The 19,738-nt window shown below is 54.8% G+C and overlaps 1 protein-coding gene across 4 annotated transcripts in view; it reads left to right on the top strand.

Moving 5' to 3' along the window:
• Nucleotides 1-18,474, top strand: part of MRC2 (mannose receptor C type 2) — a 28,600-nt gene extending 10,126 nt beyond the window's left edge. For 2 of the 4 annotated variants that reach the window (XM_059869622.1, XM_059869625.1), the window contains 29 exons: nt 922-1,320; nt 1,589-1,762; nt 1,932-2,096; nt 2,270-2,383; nt 3,092-3,235; nt 3,738-3,926; nt 4,653-4,807; nt 5,081-5,188; nt 7,509-7,624; nt 7,754-7,902; nt 8,019-8,236; nt 8,457-8,599; nt 9,043-9,145; nt 9,234-9,372; nt 9,613-9,648; nt 10,147-10,307; nt 10,623-10,690; nt 10,944-11,044; nt 11,140-11,285; nt 11,697-11,811; nt 11,892-12,055; nt 12,246-12,354; nt 12,804-13,042; nt 13,130-13,298; nt 13,472-13,621; nt 13,908-14,027; nt 14,511-14,690; nt 15,104-15,130; nt 15,984-18,474. In XM_059869622.1, coding sequence (XP_059725605.1) covers nt 922-1,320; nt 1,589-1,762; nt 1,932-2,096; nt 2,270-2,383; nt 3,092-3,235; nt 3,738-3,926; nt 4,653-4,807; nt 5,081-5,188; nt 7,509-7,624; nt 7,754-7,902; nt 8,019-8,236; nt 8,457-8,599; nt 9,043-9,145; nt 9,234-9,372; nt 9,613-9,648; nt 10,147-10,307; nt 10,623-10,690; nt 10,944-11,044; nt 11,140-11,285; nt 11,697-11,811; nt 11,892-12,055; nt 12,246-12,354; nt 12,804-13,042; nt 13,130-13,298; nt 13,472-13,621; nt 13,908-14,027; nt 14,511-14,690; nt 15,104-15,130; nt 15,984-16,204 — 4,322 coding nt within the window. In that variant the 3' untranslated portion in view covers nt 16,205-18,474. The remainder of the gene's footprint in view (nt 1-921; nt 1,321-1,588; nt 1,763-1,931; nt 2,097-2,269; nt 2,384-3,091; nt 3,236-3,737; nt 3,927-4,652; nt 4,808-5,080; nt 5,189-7,508; nt 7,625-7,753; nt 7,903-8,018; nt 8,237-8,456; nt 8,600-9,042; nt 9,146-9,233; nt 9,373-9,612; nt 9,649-10,146; nt 10,308-10,622; nt 10,691-10,943; nt 11,045-11,139; nt 11,286-11,696; nt 11,812-11,891; nt 12,056-12,245; nt 12,355-12,803; nt 13,043-13,129; nt 13,299-13,471; nt 13,622-13,907; nt 14,028-14,510; nt 14,691-15,103; nt 15,131-15,983) is intronic. The other 2 variants (XM_059869624.1, XM_059869623.1) reach the window with 2 other exon arrangements.
• Nucleotides 18,475-19,738: the final 1,264 nt, after the last annotated feature.

The following is a 19,738-nucleotide window of genomic DNA, read 5'->3' as shown; positions in this document are numbered from 1 at the left end:
CATTCATTTCGAGAAATAAAGTGTCTTTTAAACTTGACACATCAGCTGGAGCAGCATGTCCCAGCATAAATTCTGGGATTTACTGGTTTAAGTGGGTTTTGGGATAAAGTCACATGGTGGAGTGGCCCCCAGTGATGATGGAGGTGAGGGAATTTCCTTGGGGAAGCATAGTTGGCCCATGGCAGCAGGCAGGACTGTGGGAGTTAGGGTTGATCTCGGCCTGTCTTCCCTCGTCGGCTGCACCTCTGTCTGCTGGCAGTGATTCCCCTCGCTTGGTTTCTGCCTCCCAATGCCTGGGCTGGGATTCCAAAGGGTCCTGCCATGACATTTTGTATTTGCTGGGGTTGGGGCTGTGCAGGCATTTTCCTTCACAGGGTGGGAGACCTTCCCCAGCAGTTCCTGTTTGCTCCACAGTTTTTAGCAGGTCCCCAGACACACATGGCAGTGATGGATGTGCTGTTTCCCTGCTCTGGTTTTCTCTGCCTGGAGCAGATGGCTGGTGCTGAAGCCATTGGCTTCTCCAGCGCTGGCATCATGGCAATGCCTAGGAGTGCTGCAGCCAAGTGCTGCCCATGGGAGGTCAGTTTTGAACAGCTCTAACAATGCAGTTAGAGTGGGTGAGCACTTTGCGCTGGCTCCGATGCCCAAGAGCCACCCTTGGTGATGCCACAGTGGATACAGACACCAACCTGTGTCACTCTGCCCAGAGCCCACCAGCAGGAATAGGCACTGGGGCAAACCCTAAGTCAGTGCAGAAGGGAAGTGGTGGTCCCCTGCATCCCAGGTGCTCCGCCCAGGGATGCATGCCAAAACTTGCTTTGCACAGAGCCAGAATTTCCTGTCAGGAGTCAGGGCCATGCATGGCACATACTGAATCTCACCCAGTGATGCTTTCACCCTTTCTGTTTGTTCTCTCCCCAGACTCCAAAGTGTTTCTTATCTACAACACGGGCACGCAGGGCTGCCTGGAGACCAAGGACTCGCTGGTGCGACTTACCAAGGGCTGCAACGCCAGTACCCCAGCCCAGCAGTGGAAATGGGTCTCCCGAAATCGCCTCTTCAATGTGGGGGCCATGCAGTGCCTGGGAGTATCATGGCATGGGACCAATGCCACAGCTGGGCCACACCTCTTGGCCACCTATGAGTGCGACCGCGAGTCAGTCAACATGCGCTGGAGCTGCCGTGGGCTCGGGGAGCAGCTCTCACAGCATCTAGGTGCCCGCCTGGGCAATTCCTCCCTGGACAGGGGGGACCAGGTGCATGGCTCACAGTGGAGGATGTATGGCACCGAGGAAGATCTGTGCTCCATGTCCTACTCTGGTAACACCTCCTTGGGCATTAGTGTTATCTTGTAACCCAAACCAACCCCAAAATGTGAACTGAGGCTGTGGTGCTGCAGCAACTGGGTCTTGCTTGGAAAGCTCAGTCCCAGCTTGTTGGAGCTGCAGAACCAGGCAGGATCAGGACGATGGGAAGCCTCTGGGCACCACATAGCCCCCCACACTGGGCCAGCCTGCACCCCTCACCCCAAATCTCCCTCCAGCCCCCATAGACACATCCTCAAGCAAGGCCTCCTCTTTTCCCTCAGAGATTTACACCATCCAGGGCAACTCCCATGGGAAGCCCTGCACCATCCCCTTCAAGTACGACAACCAGTGGTTTCACGAGTGCACCAGCACAGGACGGGAGGATGGGCACCTCTGGTGTGCCACCACCCAGGACTATGGCAAGGACGAGAGGTGGGGCTTCTGCCCCATTAAAAGTAAGTAGGGGGACACATGCCATGGAAAAAAGGAAAAACCCCATGCCAATCCCTCTTGGGGACTTCCAGGCTTCTCATCTTCCCCTGCAAGCCAGAGCAGCATGTTATTGGGGTTTATTGGGGGTTTTTTTGTGTCTGTGTTGGGTGCTCACCCTGCTCATCCCCACAGGCAATGACTGTGAGACCTTTTGGGACAAGGACCACCTTACAAACAGCTGCTACCAGTTCAACTTCCAGTCAACCCTGTCATGGCAGGAAGCCTGGAATAGCTGTGAGCAGCAAGGGGCCAACCTGCTGAGCATCACAGAGATCCATGAGCAGACCTACATCAATGGTGAGATTCTGCTAGCCTATCTGTGCACGCCTCATTGGGATCAGAGCTGATGGCAATGTGGGCATTGCCACTGCCAGTTTGCTCTGCTTGCCCCAGGTTTGAGGGGGTGACAAACTGGGGACTGAGCTGAGCTTGGGGGACTGATTCTGCCTCTCTGGCTGTGTTGGTTCCAGGTCTGTTGACTGGGTACAGCTCCACGCTCTGGATTGGCCTGAATGACCTGGACATCAATGGAGGCTGGCAGTGGTCAGACAATTCACCCCTCAAGTACCTCAACTGGGAGAATGGTGAGACAGGGGAGGTTGTGGTGGTGATGGGGCTTGAGGAACACCCTGTGACCACCAGAGGTGGCTCCATGGCAAGGGAGGTGACCCAGGCTGCTGCAGGGTATCCCCTTGCTGCATGAGGACAGAGAGCCCCAGGGGCCTGTGTAAGAGCCTGGGACATCTGTGGAGCTGGAGCGGGGACACAGGGTGCTAAGGGGGAATTGGTTCTCTGCAAACACTCATCGACCCTGTGGATAACGTGGATTGTCATTCCTTGTTTGGCGGGTTGCTGCATCCCTGCTTAGTGCTGGAGTGTGGCTGAGGAATGGTTCCCAGCTGCAGACACCCATCCCTAATCCTGGGGTACTCAGAGGGAAGAGGGCCCATTGATCATACCTGGTGCCATCACCCAAAGGCACTTAGGGGAAAATAGTGATATTCTTGGAGTAGGTTTGAGGGCAGGCGGGAGAATTTCAGGTCTGGTGTTTTGACCCCTTGACTGCTATTGACATTTCCAGGTAAAACAGTGACCCTTTGGGCTCTTATGCACTGAGCCACTATAAATAATCCTGGGCACTATAAATAATCCAGGGGTCGTGTCTTCATCTTGCAAAATAACAAAATAAAAGAGGTTTTAATGGTGTTGAAGCCAGGAGAGCTGCATTGGTGGCTCTGTCCTGACTCCTCCTTATCCCCAGTAGCCTATCCTCTCCTTATCCCACTCTCCAGACCAGCCCGACAACCCCAGTGAGGAGAACTGCGGGGTGATTCGCACTGAGTCATCTGGGGGATGGCAGAACCGCGACTGTGGCATCGCCCTCCCCTACGTCTGCAAGAAGAAGCCCAATGCCACAGCTGACCCCTTCCTGACAGGTGAGCAGGGGATGACCAGCACTGGGAATGGGCAGCTCTATAACCCATCTGGTGCTCCCACCCCAGCATGGTCAGGGGATGCTGCCCATATATGTACCCATGGTGTCCTCAGCTTGCTGGTGTCCTAGGTGTGCAGAGCAGGGCTTGAGCTCCTTAGATTTAGAAAAAGTCATCCCCAAGGAACATTTCCAAGAAGTGCTTTATGCCATTCCAGGTTGGGTGGTAAGGGAGGGATGGAGAGCAGCTTGTCCCCGTGGTCCCCAGGGGATGAGATGCTCTCTGCTCTGCCCTCATTCTTCTGCAGACAGAAAAGACTTTGTTTTGTCCCTTGTCAAGACACCATTACCACACCTCGCACTGCCTATTATATTTTGGCCGTGGCTTTCCCACTGTGGCTTTAGTTTTGCCTGCTGAGCACCTGTAGGACTGCGGTTCTTTCCCTGCCAAAGAGAGGGCTGGATAGCTGGGCAAGGAACCCTCAGGCTGCTTTGTGTCCTGCCAGACTCGTGGTCGGAGGTGAAGGTGGACTGTGAGCCCAGCTGGCAACCCTTCCAGTCCAACTGCTACCGGCTGGTAGGAGAGAAGAAGAGCTGGCAGGAGGCGAAGAAGACCTGCCTGCGGAGCGGGGGTGATTTGGTCAGCATCCACACCCTCTCTGAGCTGGAATTTGTCACCAAGGAAATCAAGCAAGGTAAGAGGCGCTTTCTATGCCAGCAGCCCCTTTCCTGTCTTGTGGGGTCCGTGGAAAAGTCCCTGGATGTGCTGGAGGCTGCAGAGTTGACTTTGTGCTTGTGCAGGGAGTGGAGGTCCCAGGCTGGGGGGTGCTGTGTTCCTTGGAGGAGCCCATAATCTGGGTGCATCCTCCATCCTGCAAATATAAAAGCTGTTCCCAGAGCCTGCAGTGCTAAGTCAAAACTACACAGCTGCAGCTGGGAATAGTGCTAGTCCCAGCTAGTTAATGTTGGAAAAGATGGGAAAAAAATTTCTGCTGGACTTGCTGGAGGCGGCCACCAAGGAGATTTAGGAGGGTGGAGGAAGGAGAGGAAATACTGCTGCTCCCAGGCTGGGAGCAGACTGGGATGTGCTGGAAAGGAGTGGTTGAAAACCAGTAGTTCACTGGACCTGAGCTTGCAGTCCTGGACTTGTACTCCCATACTGCTAGCCCTTCTCTGAAAGCTGCAGGCAAATGTCCCTGTGGGGGTCCATGTCCTTGTAATTTTCCACCTCCAGGTCCATCCTTGCAGGCAGGAGCTGCCCTGCCCTCTCCTGCCTACCGGCATAAGGAGTAGCCCTGAGTGGATTTTGGCAGGTGCTGGTGCAGAGACCAGTTCCATCATGAGGGCTGAGGTCATGGGGGATTCTGCACAGGATCAGCCCGGAGGAGGGAACTTCACTCCCTCCCTTCCTGTCCTGGCAGATGTGGAGGAGCTCTGGATTGGCCTAAATGACCTCAAGCTGCAAATGAACTTCGAGTGGTCAGACGGGACGCCTGTGAGGTTCACATACTGGCACCCCTTCGAGCCCAACAACTTCCGGGACAGCCTGGAGGACTGTGTTACCATCTGGGGACCGGTGAGAACCTGGAGGGGATGGGGGATTATCCTGCACGTCTGCAGGGAGCACTGCAGCATCCTCATTGCTGAGAAAGGCATTCCTCAGGGAGTGTCTCCAGCTGGGTTGAGCCTAGCTCATCTGAGCCATTGGGATGGGAGGAATCTGTCTCATCATCCTTGGGGATTTGGTGTAGGGAAGTAAAGTCTTTGGACCCAGTGTAGGGATGAAGGGGCTGGGACATTCCCTAGGCTGTCAGATGGGCTCATTGCCATTCTTCTTACCATCCTGCAGGAAGGGAGGTGGAATGACAGCCCCTGTAACCAGACCCTGCCCTCCATCTGCAAAAAGCCTGGTCGGGTGAGCCAGGAGAAGGAGGAGGATGACCATGGGTGCAGAAAGGTGAGGGGCATATGGGGCAGCAGTGGTTCTGGCTGCTCCACGATTCTGCATGGTGCTTGAGGCTTCAAGGGGACCTTTCACTAAAACCATTTTCGGGAGCCCCGATATGCAGCACCCAGAGCAGCTGGTCTGTGCCTGAAAGCTGCTGAGCTGGAGCACTCTGGGGCTGCTGAGCCCCTCGCTGCTGTGGTGGAGGAGTCCATGGGAAGAAATTGGGACACAAAACACATGTGTCTGGGCACATTGTCCAAGACTCTCCCCATCAGGCAGCCTTGGCTGCCAGCAGAGACGTTCATTTTATGCCCCCTTCCCTCTCTTTGTGCCAAAACACAGGAGCACGTGGGAGTCTGGCAGGATGGAGGTGGCTGCCAGCCCTATGCCTTGACAAGATGGCAGGTTGCCTCTTCCAGGCAGGGCATGGGCATTTTGGGGACACTAAACCAGCAGATTCTCACTCAGCCTGTGCCCTGCCTCGGTTTCCCCAGCTGTCACACAGGGCTGAAGCTGGCCTGTTCCCACGCTTGCTGGGAAGTGGCTTTTGTGGTTCTATGCAAAGCCTCCAAGCACTGAATCTGGCAGCAGCGTGGCTCTTGAACCTCTCCCAGCCTTTCAGAGCTGGCCAGCGTGCTTGCACCCTGGCTAGCAAGCAGCCACTCCAGGCCAACTCCCAGAGGCACTGCTGGGCTCCTCCCATGTCCTTGCCCCATTTCTAGCAGCTGCTTGACTATGCCAGAGCTTGGGGAAGCACAGGAGCCAGGAGAGCTGCCATGCAGAGCCAGATTTGAGGGCTGCCAGACATAGCTGGAAGAGCCTCTGTGTCCACAGGTGCTGGGAATGAGACACTCAGTTGCAGAGTTCTGCTACCATGCATCTGTGTGTCCCCAGAGTAGTCCTGAGGACTGCCTGTTCAGATTTAACTCCCTCCTGGCTCTCTAGCCCCAGTCTTAGCTTGGCCTTGGGTGCCCAGTAGAGATGCACTGGGAAACAAACTGTGAGGGATAAATGAACCAATGAACCAATGCAAGGGACAAATGAACCAAGAACCATCCTTCTCTGTTTACTCATTCTCAATGAGGACTTTTTCCACCCAGAGGCAGAAGCTGGTGGAGAGGAGGCACATCTTGCTCAGGCATTTGGTCCTATCTACGCCAGCCACTGTGCTGGTTTTTCATGGTGGCCTTGCTGCTTTTTCCCCCCTTAAAAAAAAAATCTCCTTTATTTCAGGAACAGCCTTAAAAAGGAAGCAACAAAGTATAGAGGTATGGGCAATGGGAAAGGCAGATCAGGAGAGGGATGTGAGGGCACACTGGAGTTGGAAGCTGGAGGCAACACTTGGGGTTGGGGATCCTGTCCTGGTCCTCTTTTAGATCACAGGGACTTATGGTGCTGTGTGTGGGAGTGCACCCTTGGGGTATTAGGGGTGCTGAGGCTGGTGCTGGTTGGGGACCCATCTGGGGACATTGCATCGTCCCAGGACAGGCAATGGGTTGGTTGCTCAGTTGCATCCATGCTGTTCAGAGGGACCCAGCTTATGGGTCTGTACCTGGATTTGCCAGTTTTGGAGAAAGGCTGTAGGAGCAGGAACTTGGAGGAAAAACTGGGATTTGAGGTTGTTCTCATTTCCCAAAGCTGCTCTCCTGCTTCTTTCCCCACTGTGCTGTTGACACTGCGTATGGCATGTGCCCCCACTGTCCTTCCAATGCCCAGGGGACCCAGGAGTCGAACCCTAGTGATGCTTCCCCCTTCCAGGGGGTCCATTGAGCCTGGAGCTCCTTGGCTGAGCCACTTCACCCTTGTGAAGGGTGTGTGTCCCCTCTTGCAGATGAACCCCATGTCCCTCCTGACTTTGTCACCACCACTGCCAGCCCCAGGGCCACCCTGCTCCCTGCTCTGGCAGAAAACAGACACTATTGTGTCTCCAACCCCGGAGAGACTCCAACATCAACAAGGCAGGGGATTAAAGCTGGCTGCGGTGGTACTCGCTTTGGACTCAGTCCTGCAGTGTAAAGAGGAGGATTGTGTTCCCCTGCCTGCTCCCCAGCTGGAGCTCAGCACTGGCAGGGAGAGCTGTTTCCCCAGCTTTGAAGCTGTCTGGGTGTTTGTTTTCCCTTGTAGCCATATCCTCTGGGGCCAGTGGCTTGTTGAAGCTCAAAGCTGAGTGGGGTCAAGCTGGGGCAGTGGGGGGCAGGAGACCTCCCAGGAGAAGTCAGAGGGGGTGTTGGGGAACTTGGGATGTTGCTCTCATGCCCTGGGATTGCTTCCATCCTTCTGGGGAGGTCCAGGTGGGCAGTGGTAGATGTTCCCTGTCACCCGTCCCCAGGGCTGGAAGTGGCACAGTCCATCCTGCTTCTGGCTGGGCGAGGACCGTGTCCCCTACAGTGATGCCCGCAAGATGTGCTCTGACTACAGCTCCACGCTGGTTACCATCACCAACAGGTCAGTGCCATGCCAGTGGTGGTGGGATTGCCCCAAAACAAGCCCTGCACGGAAGTGACTTCCAAGGGCTGGAGCATCATGGGCAGCTCAGTGTCTCAGTGGGCGATCCCACTCTCACTGTCCCTCCAGGTTCGAGCAGGCATATGTGAGCAGCCTCATCTATGGCTGGGATGGGGAGTATTTTTGGACAGCTCTGCAGGACCTCAATGAGACAGGCGCATTCCACTGGCTGAGCGGTGATGAGGTGACATACACTCACTGGAACCGCAACCAGCCCGGTAAGGGATGGGGGTGGGATGAGGACTCCCCCTTCATATAGGGCAGGGCTGGCACTGCCCCCCAGCACACTCCAATTCTAAGGCTGGCATCTTCCCTGCTCTCATGAGCACTCCAGGTTACAACAAGGGTGGCTGCGTGGCCCTGGCCACTGGCAGCTCCATGGGGCTGTGGGAGGTGAAGAACTGCAGCACCTTCAAGGCCAAGTACATCTGTCGACAGAACTTGGGCACCCCAGTCAATCCTGAACTGCCCAATCCTTTCCCCACGCCCAGCCTCACTGCCACCTGCCCCCCAGGATGGAGCTCTGACCCCAAACTTCGTCACTGCTACAAGGTGAAGGGGGATTGGACAGGTTGGTGTGGGGATGTACATGTCTCCCCAGTGCAGGGGAGTGAAGGGGCACATTTTGGTGTTTGCAAGAGGCACTCCACAACCCTGGCTGGGGCTGGATGACACCATTGTGCCCTGGAACATGGCTGCCTGCAGGTTGGAACAGGGCTCTGCTCCTGTTCTGCTGCTGAGCCCCCCATGCTGTGGGTTTTTCCTTTCCCAGGTATTCAACTTCGAAAAGCTGCAAGAGAAGAAGACGTGGATCTCTGCACAGGAATTCTGCCGGGAGCTGGGAGCCCAGCTGCTCAGCCTAGGCAGCTATGAGGAGGAGCATTTTGTTGCCAACACCCTCAACAAGATTTTTGGGTGAGAGTCTGGGGGCATCAGTGTGTGTCCCACTGCTGGTGTGTGCTTGCCACAAGCCCACAGTCCTCCTGGTGGTCTAGCACATGTGAGTGGATGGATGGATGGATGGATGGATGGATGGATGGATGGATGGATGGATGGATGAATGGATGAATCTCTCTGAGCACAGACTGGTGTACAGAAGGTTCATCAGTTGGTGTGGCTAATGTGGGAGATGCGCAGGAAGTTCAGTGTAATTTGGGGATGGAGCTTGGGTTTAAAGCAGCTCTAGTCCTAAGAAGGCATGCCTGTTATCCCAGTTCCTATCTTCAGGTATGTGGGGGTGGCAGGCTTTGAAAACAAACAGAAAAAGCCTTGATTATAAATATATGTTTGTATATAAGTATAAACCCCTCTGGTTTGAAGGGGGTTGTGTACTCACATGTCCCCCTGGATCCTCATAGGGAGTCAGAACCGGAGCTCCATGAGCAGCACTGGTTCTGGATTGGCCTGAACCGGCGAGACCCTGCTGGGGACCAGAGCTGGAGGTGGAGCGACGGGCTGGGGGTAAGTCCAGGGGGCATTTGAGTTGTGGGAGGGACGAATCTGGTGCTGGTGGAAAGGACCAACACTGCCCATCTCTCTCAACCCCCAGTTTTTCTACCACAACTTTGACCGCAGCAACTATGATGATGATGACACCCGGAGCTGCACAGTGCTGGATCTGGCCTCCCTGCAGTGGATGCCGATGCAGTGTGAAGCCCAGCTGGACTGGATCTGCAAACTGCCCAAAGGTACTGGCAAAGGGGTCCCCAAACCCATCAGCTGTGACTGACCTGGAGGAGCACTGGCTGTGGGGTGGTGGAATCCTTGGGAGGAGGGAGGGTGGTTCCTAATTCAGGGACTGGGAGAGGTGCTCCCAGTCACTTCTGGGGGAATTCGGGAGGGGCATCTTGCTGTTGTAGCCCATGGATGGTTTGCAGAGAAGCATCCATGGGAGCATCCCCCACTGACACCTCTTGCCCTTTCTCCAGGTGCCGATGTGAAGGAGCCAGAGATCACAACCCAAGGTGTGTTAGCCACAGTCTTTTGACAGTCACAGAATATTTTGTGTTGGAAAGGACCCACAAGGACCATTGAGTCCAGCTCCTGGCCCTGCACCCCAACAATCCCACGCTGTGCTTGAGAGTGTTGTCCGAATGCTCCTTGAGCACTGGCAGCCTTGGAGCCATAGTTACTGCCCTGGGGAGCCTGTTCAGTGCCTGACCACCCACTGAGGGAAGAGCCTTTTCCTGAAATCCAACCTCAACCTCTCCTGGCTCAACTTCAGGTCATGCATAGACCACCTGATGTCTTCAATGGGTGTCTGTCTGCTACAGTGTTATTAAGAGGAGGATGGATCCTGGGCAGGGTTGTGGGAGGGAGGGGAACCCAGACATCCCGCTGCAGCTCCATTGCAGGAGAGGGACAAAAGCAAAGCAGCCCAACAGACAGGGATGTGGGTGTCCTGGCAGGGTGACTTTGGCAGGGGTGTCAGCCTCAGTGTGAGGTCTGGTCTCTGCCTGCAGGCAGCAAGGAGTGGGTGAAGTACCAGGAGGCCGAGTACAAGTTCTTTGAACACCACTCAACATGGCTGCAGGCACAGCGCATCTGCAGCTGGTTCCAGGCTGAGCTGACGTCAGTGCACAGCAAAGCCGAGCTGCACTTTCTGGGCCAGAACCTGAAGAAGGTACCCAGGGGACAGGAACTTCCCAGGGCACCAGTTGCCATGGGCTCTGCTACTTTGTGGGTGCTCTTCCTTGCCTTCTTTCACCCTTTTCTGGAGGGACCCTATTTGGGCGTGCTGGGTTTTTCTGGGGTCATGATGGATTTGTGTGGTGGCTGGTCCTGATGCCTGGGCGTGGGTTTGGGGCTTAGCAAAGTGATGTTTTTTGCCTTGCTTTGCAAGCTGGGGAAGGGTGTCTGATCCCCATGGCAGTCTTGGTTGCCCCCAAAGACTGTCCAGTTCCTGAAGGGCACTGATATCTCCTCTCTGGGCATGCAGTTCTCCAGGGGCCAGGAGCAGCACTGGTGGATTGGGCTGCACACCTATGAGAACGACGGGAGGTTCAAGTAAGTCACAGACAGCCACTGTATCCCTACTCTACAGTGCCCATCACATCCCCATACTACTATGTCCCTGCACACTACTGTCCCCACATCTCAGAGTGCTGTGACTCAGCAGCTGCATCTCAGGGGTCTCATCCTGGGATGCTGGGTTGGAGATTCCTCACCCAAGAGGGTAGCAGTGGAAAATGCTCCCAGTAAGGGCATTCAAGTGGTCCCATTCACCAAGTCACTGCTCATCCTCCTGATGCTGTTCCAGGTGGTCTGATGGGTCCCTCCTCAACTTTGTCTCTTGGGCACCAGGCAAACCTCGGCCCATCAGCAAGGACAGGAAGTGTGTGTACATGACAGCCAGCCGAGGTGAGGGCACGGCAGGGCTCCACATGGGGCTCTGAGTGGCTGGGCACTGGTACCAGTGCAGAGGGGCATCATGCCCAGGCTGTCCCTTCCTGCAGAGGACTGGGGGGACCAGAAGTGCATGACGGCACTGCCTTACATCTGCAAGCGAAGCAACGGGACAGCTGTGAAGCCTTCCCTCTTTCCGGTACCTGCTGCCACAAGTGGGGGCTGTCCCCAAGGCTGGCTGCCCTTCCTCAGTAAGGTACCACTGGAGGGAGAGGGGACAGTAGGATGGGAGAGGGGATGGCAGGATGGAGAGGGGATGGCTACTTGCTGGTGTTCCACCAGCCCTGCGGAGGCACAGAGGGGGTGGCCGAAAAATGGCAGGATGGAGATGCCTGCACATGTTTTGTGGGGAGTTCTGGCGGGTGCATTTACAGGGATGCTGGGAGACATGCTGTGGGATGGCGAAGGTGAGGTGTGTGTGCAGGTTTGGCAGGAGAGATGTGGAAGGGCCAGAGCGGTTGGGGGGTGGGCCGCATGAGAGTGTGAAGGGAAGAAGGACCATTGCAGCAGAATGGGGCTGCAGAGGGTGGCTGAGTGGGGAGGGTGCAGGGCTCAGAGTTGGGGTCAGCTGCACCTCCTGGCCCATCCTGTGCCCCTGCCTGTGCAGTGTTTCAGCTTCAATGGCCACAACAAAGGCGACTTAGTGACATGGCCAGAGGCGAAGCAGTTGTGTGAGAACCAGGGTGCCATCCTGGCCACAATTGCCAGCCCCCTGGAGCAGGGTACGTCTCCTCTGCCCCACCACCCCACCAGGGTTCTACGTGCCAGGGGTGGTCCTCAGCATCTCACCTGTCATTTGCAGCCTTCATCACATCCATGCTGCCCAACATCTCCTTGGACCTCTGGATTGGCCTGCACGATGCCCAGGGGGAGTTCCAGTGGGTGGCAGGGGAACCGCTGCAGCACGTGAGCTGGGCACCTGGAGAGCCCTCAGGCTGCAGCTCTTCCAGCCCCAATGACAAACCGGTGAGGGAGATTCCCCATAACACCCCCTTCCCCCAGGAAGGTCCCACAGTGCCAGCCTTGGTAAAAGAAAGATTTAGTGGGCTGAGGTGGCTCTCAAAGGATGCAGCCCTGCAGGCTGGCATGGGAATCTCTGTGGTGTAAGGACAACAGTGCTAAGGGGCAGTGCTGACCTTGTGGTTTGGCTGTGCAGACCAACTGTGTTGTGGTGTGGCATGGCTCACCCCCCCTCTTCACGGGACGCTGGGATGACCGGAGCTGCCTGGAGGAGAAACATGGCTATGTCTGCCAGCGGAGCATAGGTAGGAGGGGGATGATGGGACAGCCCCAGCTCTCTTGGCTGAGGATCTGCCACTGCCACCCTGATGCCCCATGCTGTGGTGGGACTGGGGAACCTGGGACAATGGGTTTAGCTTGGGGAGACAGATTTAACTTAGGCAGGTGGGTCCCTGATCCCAGCCTTTGTGGGACAGCCCCAAACCTGTGCACACCAACCTGGCTTGGTGTGTCCCCACAGGGACGTGCATCCTGGTGGACAGCTCCTAGATGGGGATGGTGCTAGGGTGTCACGGCTTGTCATTCCTGAGGATGTCCCTCTGCCCTTCCCAGTTGCACCAGGATGTCACCAGGTGCAACCAGTGCAATACTGCCAGGGACAGACTGGTCTGGGTAGGGATGGACAAAAGGGTGACCCACCTAGGATGCAGGAACGTCCTCCGTGCCCTCTGACCATGTCTCTTTGCTCCTCCAGACCTGGCCCTGAGCCCTGCACAGGCACCATTCCCTCCTTCTCCTACTGGCACCCTCTTTTACCACAACAGCACTTACCGCATCCTGCAGAAACCCCTCAGGTGGCATGAGGCGCTGCTGCTCTGCGAGACCCTCAATGCCACCCTCACTACCATCCCCAACCCCTACAGCCAGGCCTTCCTCACGCAGGCCGTCAGCAGCCTGCAGGCTCCGCTCTGGATTGGGTTGGCCAATGATGAGGTGAGGGAAGGGGGCAGGCACCTGGGGCACAGGTCCCCAGAGGGATCACAGCAGCCTCCCAGGTGCCTCCTCCCTGTGGTGTTCCAGGGAGGCCGGAGCTACTCGTGGCTGACGGAGGAGAATCTCATCTACACTAACTGGCAGGACGGAGAGCCCCAGCAGATCATTGGCTGCTCCTACATGGACACAGACGGGAGCTGGCGCACAGCTGGCTGTGACACCAGGCTGCAGGGGGGCATCTGCCAGCTCCAAACAGGTGCTGGCCAGGGGGCCTGGTGTAGTCTGGGTGGGGTGTGACCAAGGGTTGGAGACAGCATCCCACCAGGGACCTTCTGGAGCATGTCCTTGTGGGTCTGGGTGCCCCAGTGTGCTCTGATACCCCAACATCCTGTGCCCCACCACACCTTTAATATACCATGTGCTCCCCAGGTCACCCCCACATGCACAAGTGGACCTACAGTGGCAGCTGTCCCAAATCGCTGGAGGACTCGTCCTGGATCCCCTTCCGGGACCACTGCTACACCTTCCACATGGAGATCACTCTTGGGCAGAAGGATGCCATGAAGAGGTGCCAGAAAGGTATGAGGGAGCTGGGGTGGTAAGGAAGGGTGATGCATCCTTGGAAATGGAAGAGAGTGGGATCCCCAGGATGTTTGTGGGTGCAGCAGAGCCCCCTTGTCCCTGTGCCCCTGTGCCCCTGTGTCCAGCCTTGGTCAGCCATCATCTCCTTGCTGTTCCGTGTTAGGGTTCCCCAATCGTCATGTGGTTCACAGGTGGGTTCTGAACTTTGTCCTCTTGGGAACTGCTGCTCCCTAACTCAATCCTCTCAGTTCTGGGCTCCTCTGTAACAGTCTTCCCTCTGCAGTTGGCGGCACAGTGTTGTCCATCCAGGATGAGATGGAGAACGTCTTTGTGTGGGAGCATCTCCAGGCGTACGAGGGCCTTTCCAAGGGGGCCTGGCTGGGCATGACCTTCAATCCCAAAGGTACAAAGGAAGGAATGAGGTTTGAGATACTTCCTCAGGCACCTCCATGAGCTCCCACCAAGTCTGTGATGAGCAGAGGAAGCCATTGGTGCTAGCGCCACTGAGAAGGGCTCATACCACAGTGTGACGAGGTGCACCAGTGTCTCAGGCTGTGCTGGACATACTGCATGTGCCGTCCTCTGGCTCAGTGGGATAGGAAACCCAAAGCCTTCTTCAAGGCATTGGAGCCTGCAATTCAGGAAGGTGTGCTGTAGCCCCTGGTCCTCATCACACTGCCCCACCATAGAATCACAAAATCATGGGATGGTTTGGGTTGGAAGAGACCTTAAGGCCAAACCAGTCTCACCCCCTGCCATGGACAGGGCCACCTTCCACTAGACCAGGTTTTCCAGAGCCCTGTCACACTTCCTTGTACTTTCTGAACTGGACCAAAGGTGGGGTGTCCTCTTCATCTTCCTTTAGCCTAATTTTCCCATTTCCCAGGTGGCACCTTGGTTTGGCATGACAACAGTGCCGTGAACTACTCCAACTGGGGCCAGCATGACACGGGGCCAAGCATGCTTAGCCAGAACAGCTGCTACTGGATCCAGAGCAGCAACGGCGTGTGGCGTCTAGGCTCTTGCACAAACGTAACCATGGGGGTCATTTGCAAGATCCCCCGAGGTAGGGCCCCCTCTGCAGCTTGAGGCTTCTGGGCTGATGATGTAGGGTGAGCCAGGGGTCTGAGCAGGGTGGTGCATGGCAGAACTGTCACAGTGGCAGCACCAGCCACATGTTTTCAGTAATTCCAGTGCAGGGGCTTGTGTGGGTTGGTGTTGGGGTTTGCAGGTCTCCATTGGGCTCAGTGATGGGCTGTGCCCAATGTGTCTCATTGTCTGCATCAGCTCCTTGGGGCAGGATGAGGCTGGTGGGACAGTGGTAGAGCAGAGCCAGAGGACCACCCCAGCTATTCATCACCTGTTGCCCGTGTGGTGCAGCACTGGGAGCAGTGCAGAGTGTGGGTCCAGAGTTGCTGGTTGTGGGAAGACGGGAGGGTGTCGTGACAATGCACTCACCCGTCTATGTTGCCATTGCAGTGGAGGAGAGCAGCTTTTCCAGGGCAGGTGAGTAGCACCATCAGCCTGGGCATAGTACTGGGACTGGAAACCAGGAATGAGAGCCCAACTTGTGTAAATAATGAAAGGAATGGGGATTACGGGTGGGGAATGCCATTGACTTTGGCCTTGACTTAGGACTCCTCAGCAGCAGGAGCCATCCTTTCATGAAGGTGTGTGTCTGCCCAGCTGCTTGCCAGACTCTCCTTTCAGTACCCACACTGCCTGGTCAGTCAGGGGGATGGCCAGCATGTCTGCTGGTAGGATCCCAAAGATCCATCCCGGGCAGCTGCTAAATGTTCATACACACCACAAAAGACCCAGGGAGTCTGCCCAGCCCCAGGAGGTCTGCCCAGGAGCAAGATGTCCACAAAACACCAAAGCAGATTGGCAGAGTCACAGAATATGCTGAGCTGGAAGGGACCCACCAGGACCAAGGATCATTGAGTCCAGCTCTTTAAGTGAATGACCCATACGGAAATCAAATCCACAACCTTGGTGTTATTAGCATCATGCTTAACTAACTGAGCTAATCTCATTCCATTCCTGTCCTGCTCTGAGTCACCACAGAGGAAACAGGTTCTCCAGGGCAGTGGTCAGCCCCAAGACTGCCAGAGCTCAGGAAGTGTTTGGTCAGCACTCTTAGGCACAGTGTGGGATTCTTGGGGTGTCCTGTGCAGGTCCAGGAGTTGGACTTGGTGGCCTTTGTGGGTTCCTTCCAACTCAGGACATTCTATGATTAAATCACCCTGCCCTAAAACATGGGTCTAGCTGGAGCCCCACCAGCCTCAGCCTCTCCTGCAGGCCGAGGAGGGAGCAGGAGCCATCTGTCTGCCTCTCAACAGCCTTTTCCTCCCTGCAGCTCTGCCCGAGAACACAACAGCCATCACAGTGGTTGTGCTGTCGACACTGGCACTGTGCACTGTGGTGGGTGTCGTTGTCTTCCTGTACAAGCGTCGACAAAGTGCAGAGTGCAGCGCCTTTGAGAGCGCTCGCTACAGTCGCACCACCTCCAACCCCAGTGAATCTGCTGAAAAGAACATCCTGGTGTCGGACATGGAGATGAACGAGCAGCAAGACTAATGGCAGAGGGGACGCTGGGGATGGGGATCTGGGGAGGGGGGAGGATGGAGAGCATCAGGCATGCTATCCCCATGCTGCATGGGGCAGGGGTGACAGCAGGACTGGTGTGGCAGGGCAGGGAGAGGGACTGGGATCAGGGCTGCAGTCCAGCCAGGTGGGCAGAAGGAGGGAGCCAGGGTCCCTCCTGCCCCGCATGTCACTGCTGTCACCTCGCGCTTGTCCCCAGCTGCTGGGATTTTGCCTGCAGCAGCTGTGGTGGCAGTTTCAGAGCTAAAAAGTTTTGAGAGAAGTTGCTGCACAAGTTTAAGAGCTTTGCAGTGGCATGAACAGGCTCCAAGACACCTTTGCCTTGGGAGAAGGCAAGTGCAGGCATTCAGGGCCCTGCAGCAGGCTCTTCCCCCCAGGAACCAAGCTGGTGTCCACGAAGACATCCTCCCAGGCAAGAGGTCTCCAAAGCCGATCTACCTCCCCTCTGTGTGCAGCGGTAAGGGCTCTGCTAGCTCATAGCCCCACCACTGTGCCGCTCCTTCCCTCTCTTCAGCCTCATCCCCACCTCCAGCAGAAAGCAGAGACACTGTTGCAGCGACCCCAGCGTGGAGCCCCACAGGATGAGCTATGGAATCTTCTCCTCCCTGGCATGGTCCTAGGGCTGTGTACAGCCCCAGTGACACTGTGGCAGCTTCCCTGTTCTGTAAGCCAGAGCTTGTCCCATTTTCTCTGATGTGTGTGTCCCCCAGATAACTGCACAGGAGAGCACCACAGCAAACTACCAGCCCAGCCCCTCCGATGGAACACCCTCAGCATCCCAGACCCCACAGGAGGAGTTGGGTTCCGAGGCAGGAGATCTGGGACCACCCTCTGTGCCTTGCCAGGCAGGGATGGCATGGAGCTGGGGTCACTTGCCACTGGTGCCTTGTTGAGCCCAGAAGGCTGAGGATCAGTGCTGTAGGGTGGGGAGGATTTGGGAAATTTTCGTGGTTGTTTTGAAATTGGTGGTTTGTTGGTTTTCTAAGGAAATTATGGTAGCTTTTTTTGCTATACTGTACTGAGTGCGTGCTGAATATATACGTTTTTTCACACAGCTGACTGGGATGTGTGTAGTTGCCTGTTTCCATGTAGGGTGTAGCAGAGGAGGAAGGCAGTGTGTGGCTTCCTGCCTGGCTTTTGAGCTGTGCAGGAAGGAGTGAGGGTGCCCTGGGCTGAGCCATCCTCCATCAGCTGCATGCAGCAGCATCCCTGGGATGAAGGATGCCTGGAGACAGCGAGAGTTGTTAGGTCCTCCACAACGGTTCCCTGCTAGGAATGCAATCCAAAGAGCCCTTGGACCTCTGAAGTGGGGTGACGCAGTCCTACAGATGATGTTGCCTTTAGCCCTCTGCCTCTGAGGCTCGAGTTGAGGTTGGTTTTGCTGCAAGAACAGGAACAAGGAAATTTTTGTAAGACTCTTTTTTGACACCCATGTGAATTTTAAAATCTGTTTATTTCACTTAAGCTGGACATTAAGTGTTTAAGAAATTGTTGGGGGGTGGAATGAGGAAACCAGGTACCACTGAGTTTTTGTTTAATTTCTGGCAACCTTCGAAAGCTGCCATGAAATTTCAGGGTGAGGAAGAATCTGGAGCACATAGATCTGCCCCAGCTCCATTTCTCTCTCTCAGCTTTCTCTGCCTTTATTTCCGGAAGTCCTTTCTAGTTTGGAGCAGTTGGTTCTGTCCATGAGCCCATGCCTTCCTGATGTGGGAGCTAGAGCTGAAAAGCCAAGCATGAATCCCTTCTCATCCCCAGCATCTGGAATTCCTGCTGCAGGGGTGCTTGGAATAGCATGCTGAGCTGGAAGCTGTGCTGCTGGTGGGGGTGGAGGTCTAGGATTAACTCCTGGATGGGCAGAGATGTTAGGAAGTCCTAAAAATTAAGATGGAGGTTAGGATCGATGGGCAGGTGGGAGGGCAGAGCAGTGCTGAGGGTGCAGCTGGGCAGAGTCGGGGCTCCTTTGAAGTGATGAGACCCTGCACAGGGTGGGAGCAGGGTAACACGGGGCATTATGGGTGGGATGGTGGGGAGTGATAAGTGCTGGAGGAAATTTTGTGCCATGGAGAGGCTGGGAAGGAGCTCCCACAGCCATGCAGGAGGTGTTAAACTTGGCTCTCACCCAGTCCAACCTGGAAGACCTTGCTTAAGAGAGTTTTCTTTTTTCCTTTCTTCTGGATTGCTTTGTATTTTTTCCTTCTCCTTTGCTTTTGAGAAAATAAATCTGTACAGTTTAGGAAAAATGTCCGAGAACAGTTTTGTGAGCTGTCAGCAGTGATCAGGATTACAGGGAAACACATATATGGTTACATGGTATCATCTATCACCATTAGATAATGTGAAAAACTGCTTTACAGGACCCTGTCAAATACAGACACACACATACACACACACACACACACACATATATATATATATATATATTTTTTTTTTTTTTAACTCTCTGTTGTTTGTAAGTTCCTTTTAGAAACTTGGAAATAAAATTTCCTTACCCACTTCTTTTTTCTTTTTTTTTCCCCCTTCCTTTTAATTGGGAAAAGCAAAACTTGTCTTTCCCTATGTCCCCAACAAGTAATGAATGTAAAGCTGAAATGACACCTGCCTGCAGCAGAGGAGGTTCCAAGGTGCTCAGGTGAGGGGGATATTGTATTGATTCCTTGTGTCTTTTGGTTGCATGTCCCATGGATATGGTGTCTCTGTTCCACTGGTTGTTTTGCAGTGTTGGCTGGAGCGCTCCCACACACTAAGCTTCCCTTGCTTGCACTGGTCACTTGGTGCTGTTTCCTCACCTCCCTCTTCTTTGGGGCTTCCCCATCCCTTCAGTGGCCTGGAGCTGTCTACACCCACTACTCCTTTCCCTGGGGTCAGAACCAGCACTGTCCCCGCTTGCCCACTGTGCCCAGGAGAGAGGCAATTTCATAATCACAGAATCACTTAATCATGAAATTGTTTAGGTTGGGAAAGTCATCTAAACTCATCGAGTTCAACCATTCCCCCAGCACTGTCAAGCCTACCACTAACCCATGTTCCTAGTTGCCTCATACACACAGCTTTTAAATTTCTATGAGGTTTTTTTGGGGTTTACTTGGGCCATTTGATTTTGTCTTTGATTGGGTGAAGAGCACAGGGCAGGCACCTGGAGCAGAAAATCTCAGGATGCTTTGAAGGAAGAAATTATTTTTCACTTCTGGTTTTCACCCAAGAGGCGAGAGGATCTCAGGGAGGGCTGCTCTGTTTAATTGTAAACAGCAGTGGAAATAACACAGAGGGACACCGCACTACAGCAGGGAAAAGGAGACTGGACTCATCTTCCTTCTGGAGTTTAAACCTTCTCAGGGTGATCTGACCTGAATTCAGGTATGTGTTTTCTCTTCAAATGAATCTCAGCAAACACTGGTGTGAAACAGTGAAGATCAGAATTTGGTTTATTTATTTATTTATATTTTAATCCAAAAGAAATGTGGTCTTTGGGGAAAAGCACAGTTTCTAGTAACCAGAGGCCCTTTC

This window comes from Haemorhous mexicanus, chromosome 28 (genome assembly GCF_027477595.1).
Source record: "Haemorhous mexicanus isolate bHaeMex1 chromosome 28, bHaeMex1.pri, whole genome shotgun sequence".
In the NCBI taxonomy this organism is placed as follows: domain Eukaryota; kingdom Metazoa; phylum Chordata; class Aves; order Passeriformes; family Fringillidae; genus Haemorhous; species Haemorhous mexicanus.
Note: the sequence above shows the minus strand (reverse complement) of the source record. Positions and strands in the feature narration are given on the sequence as shown.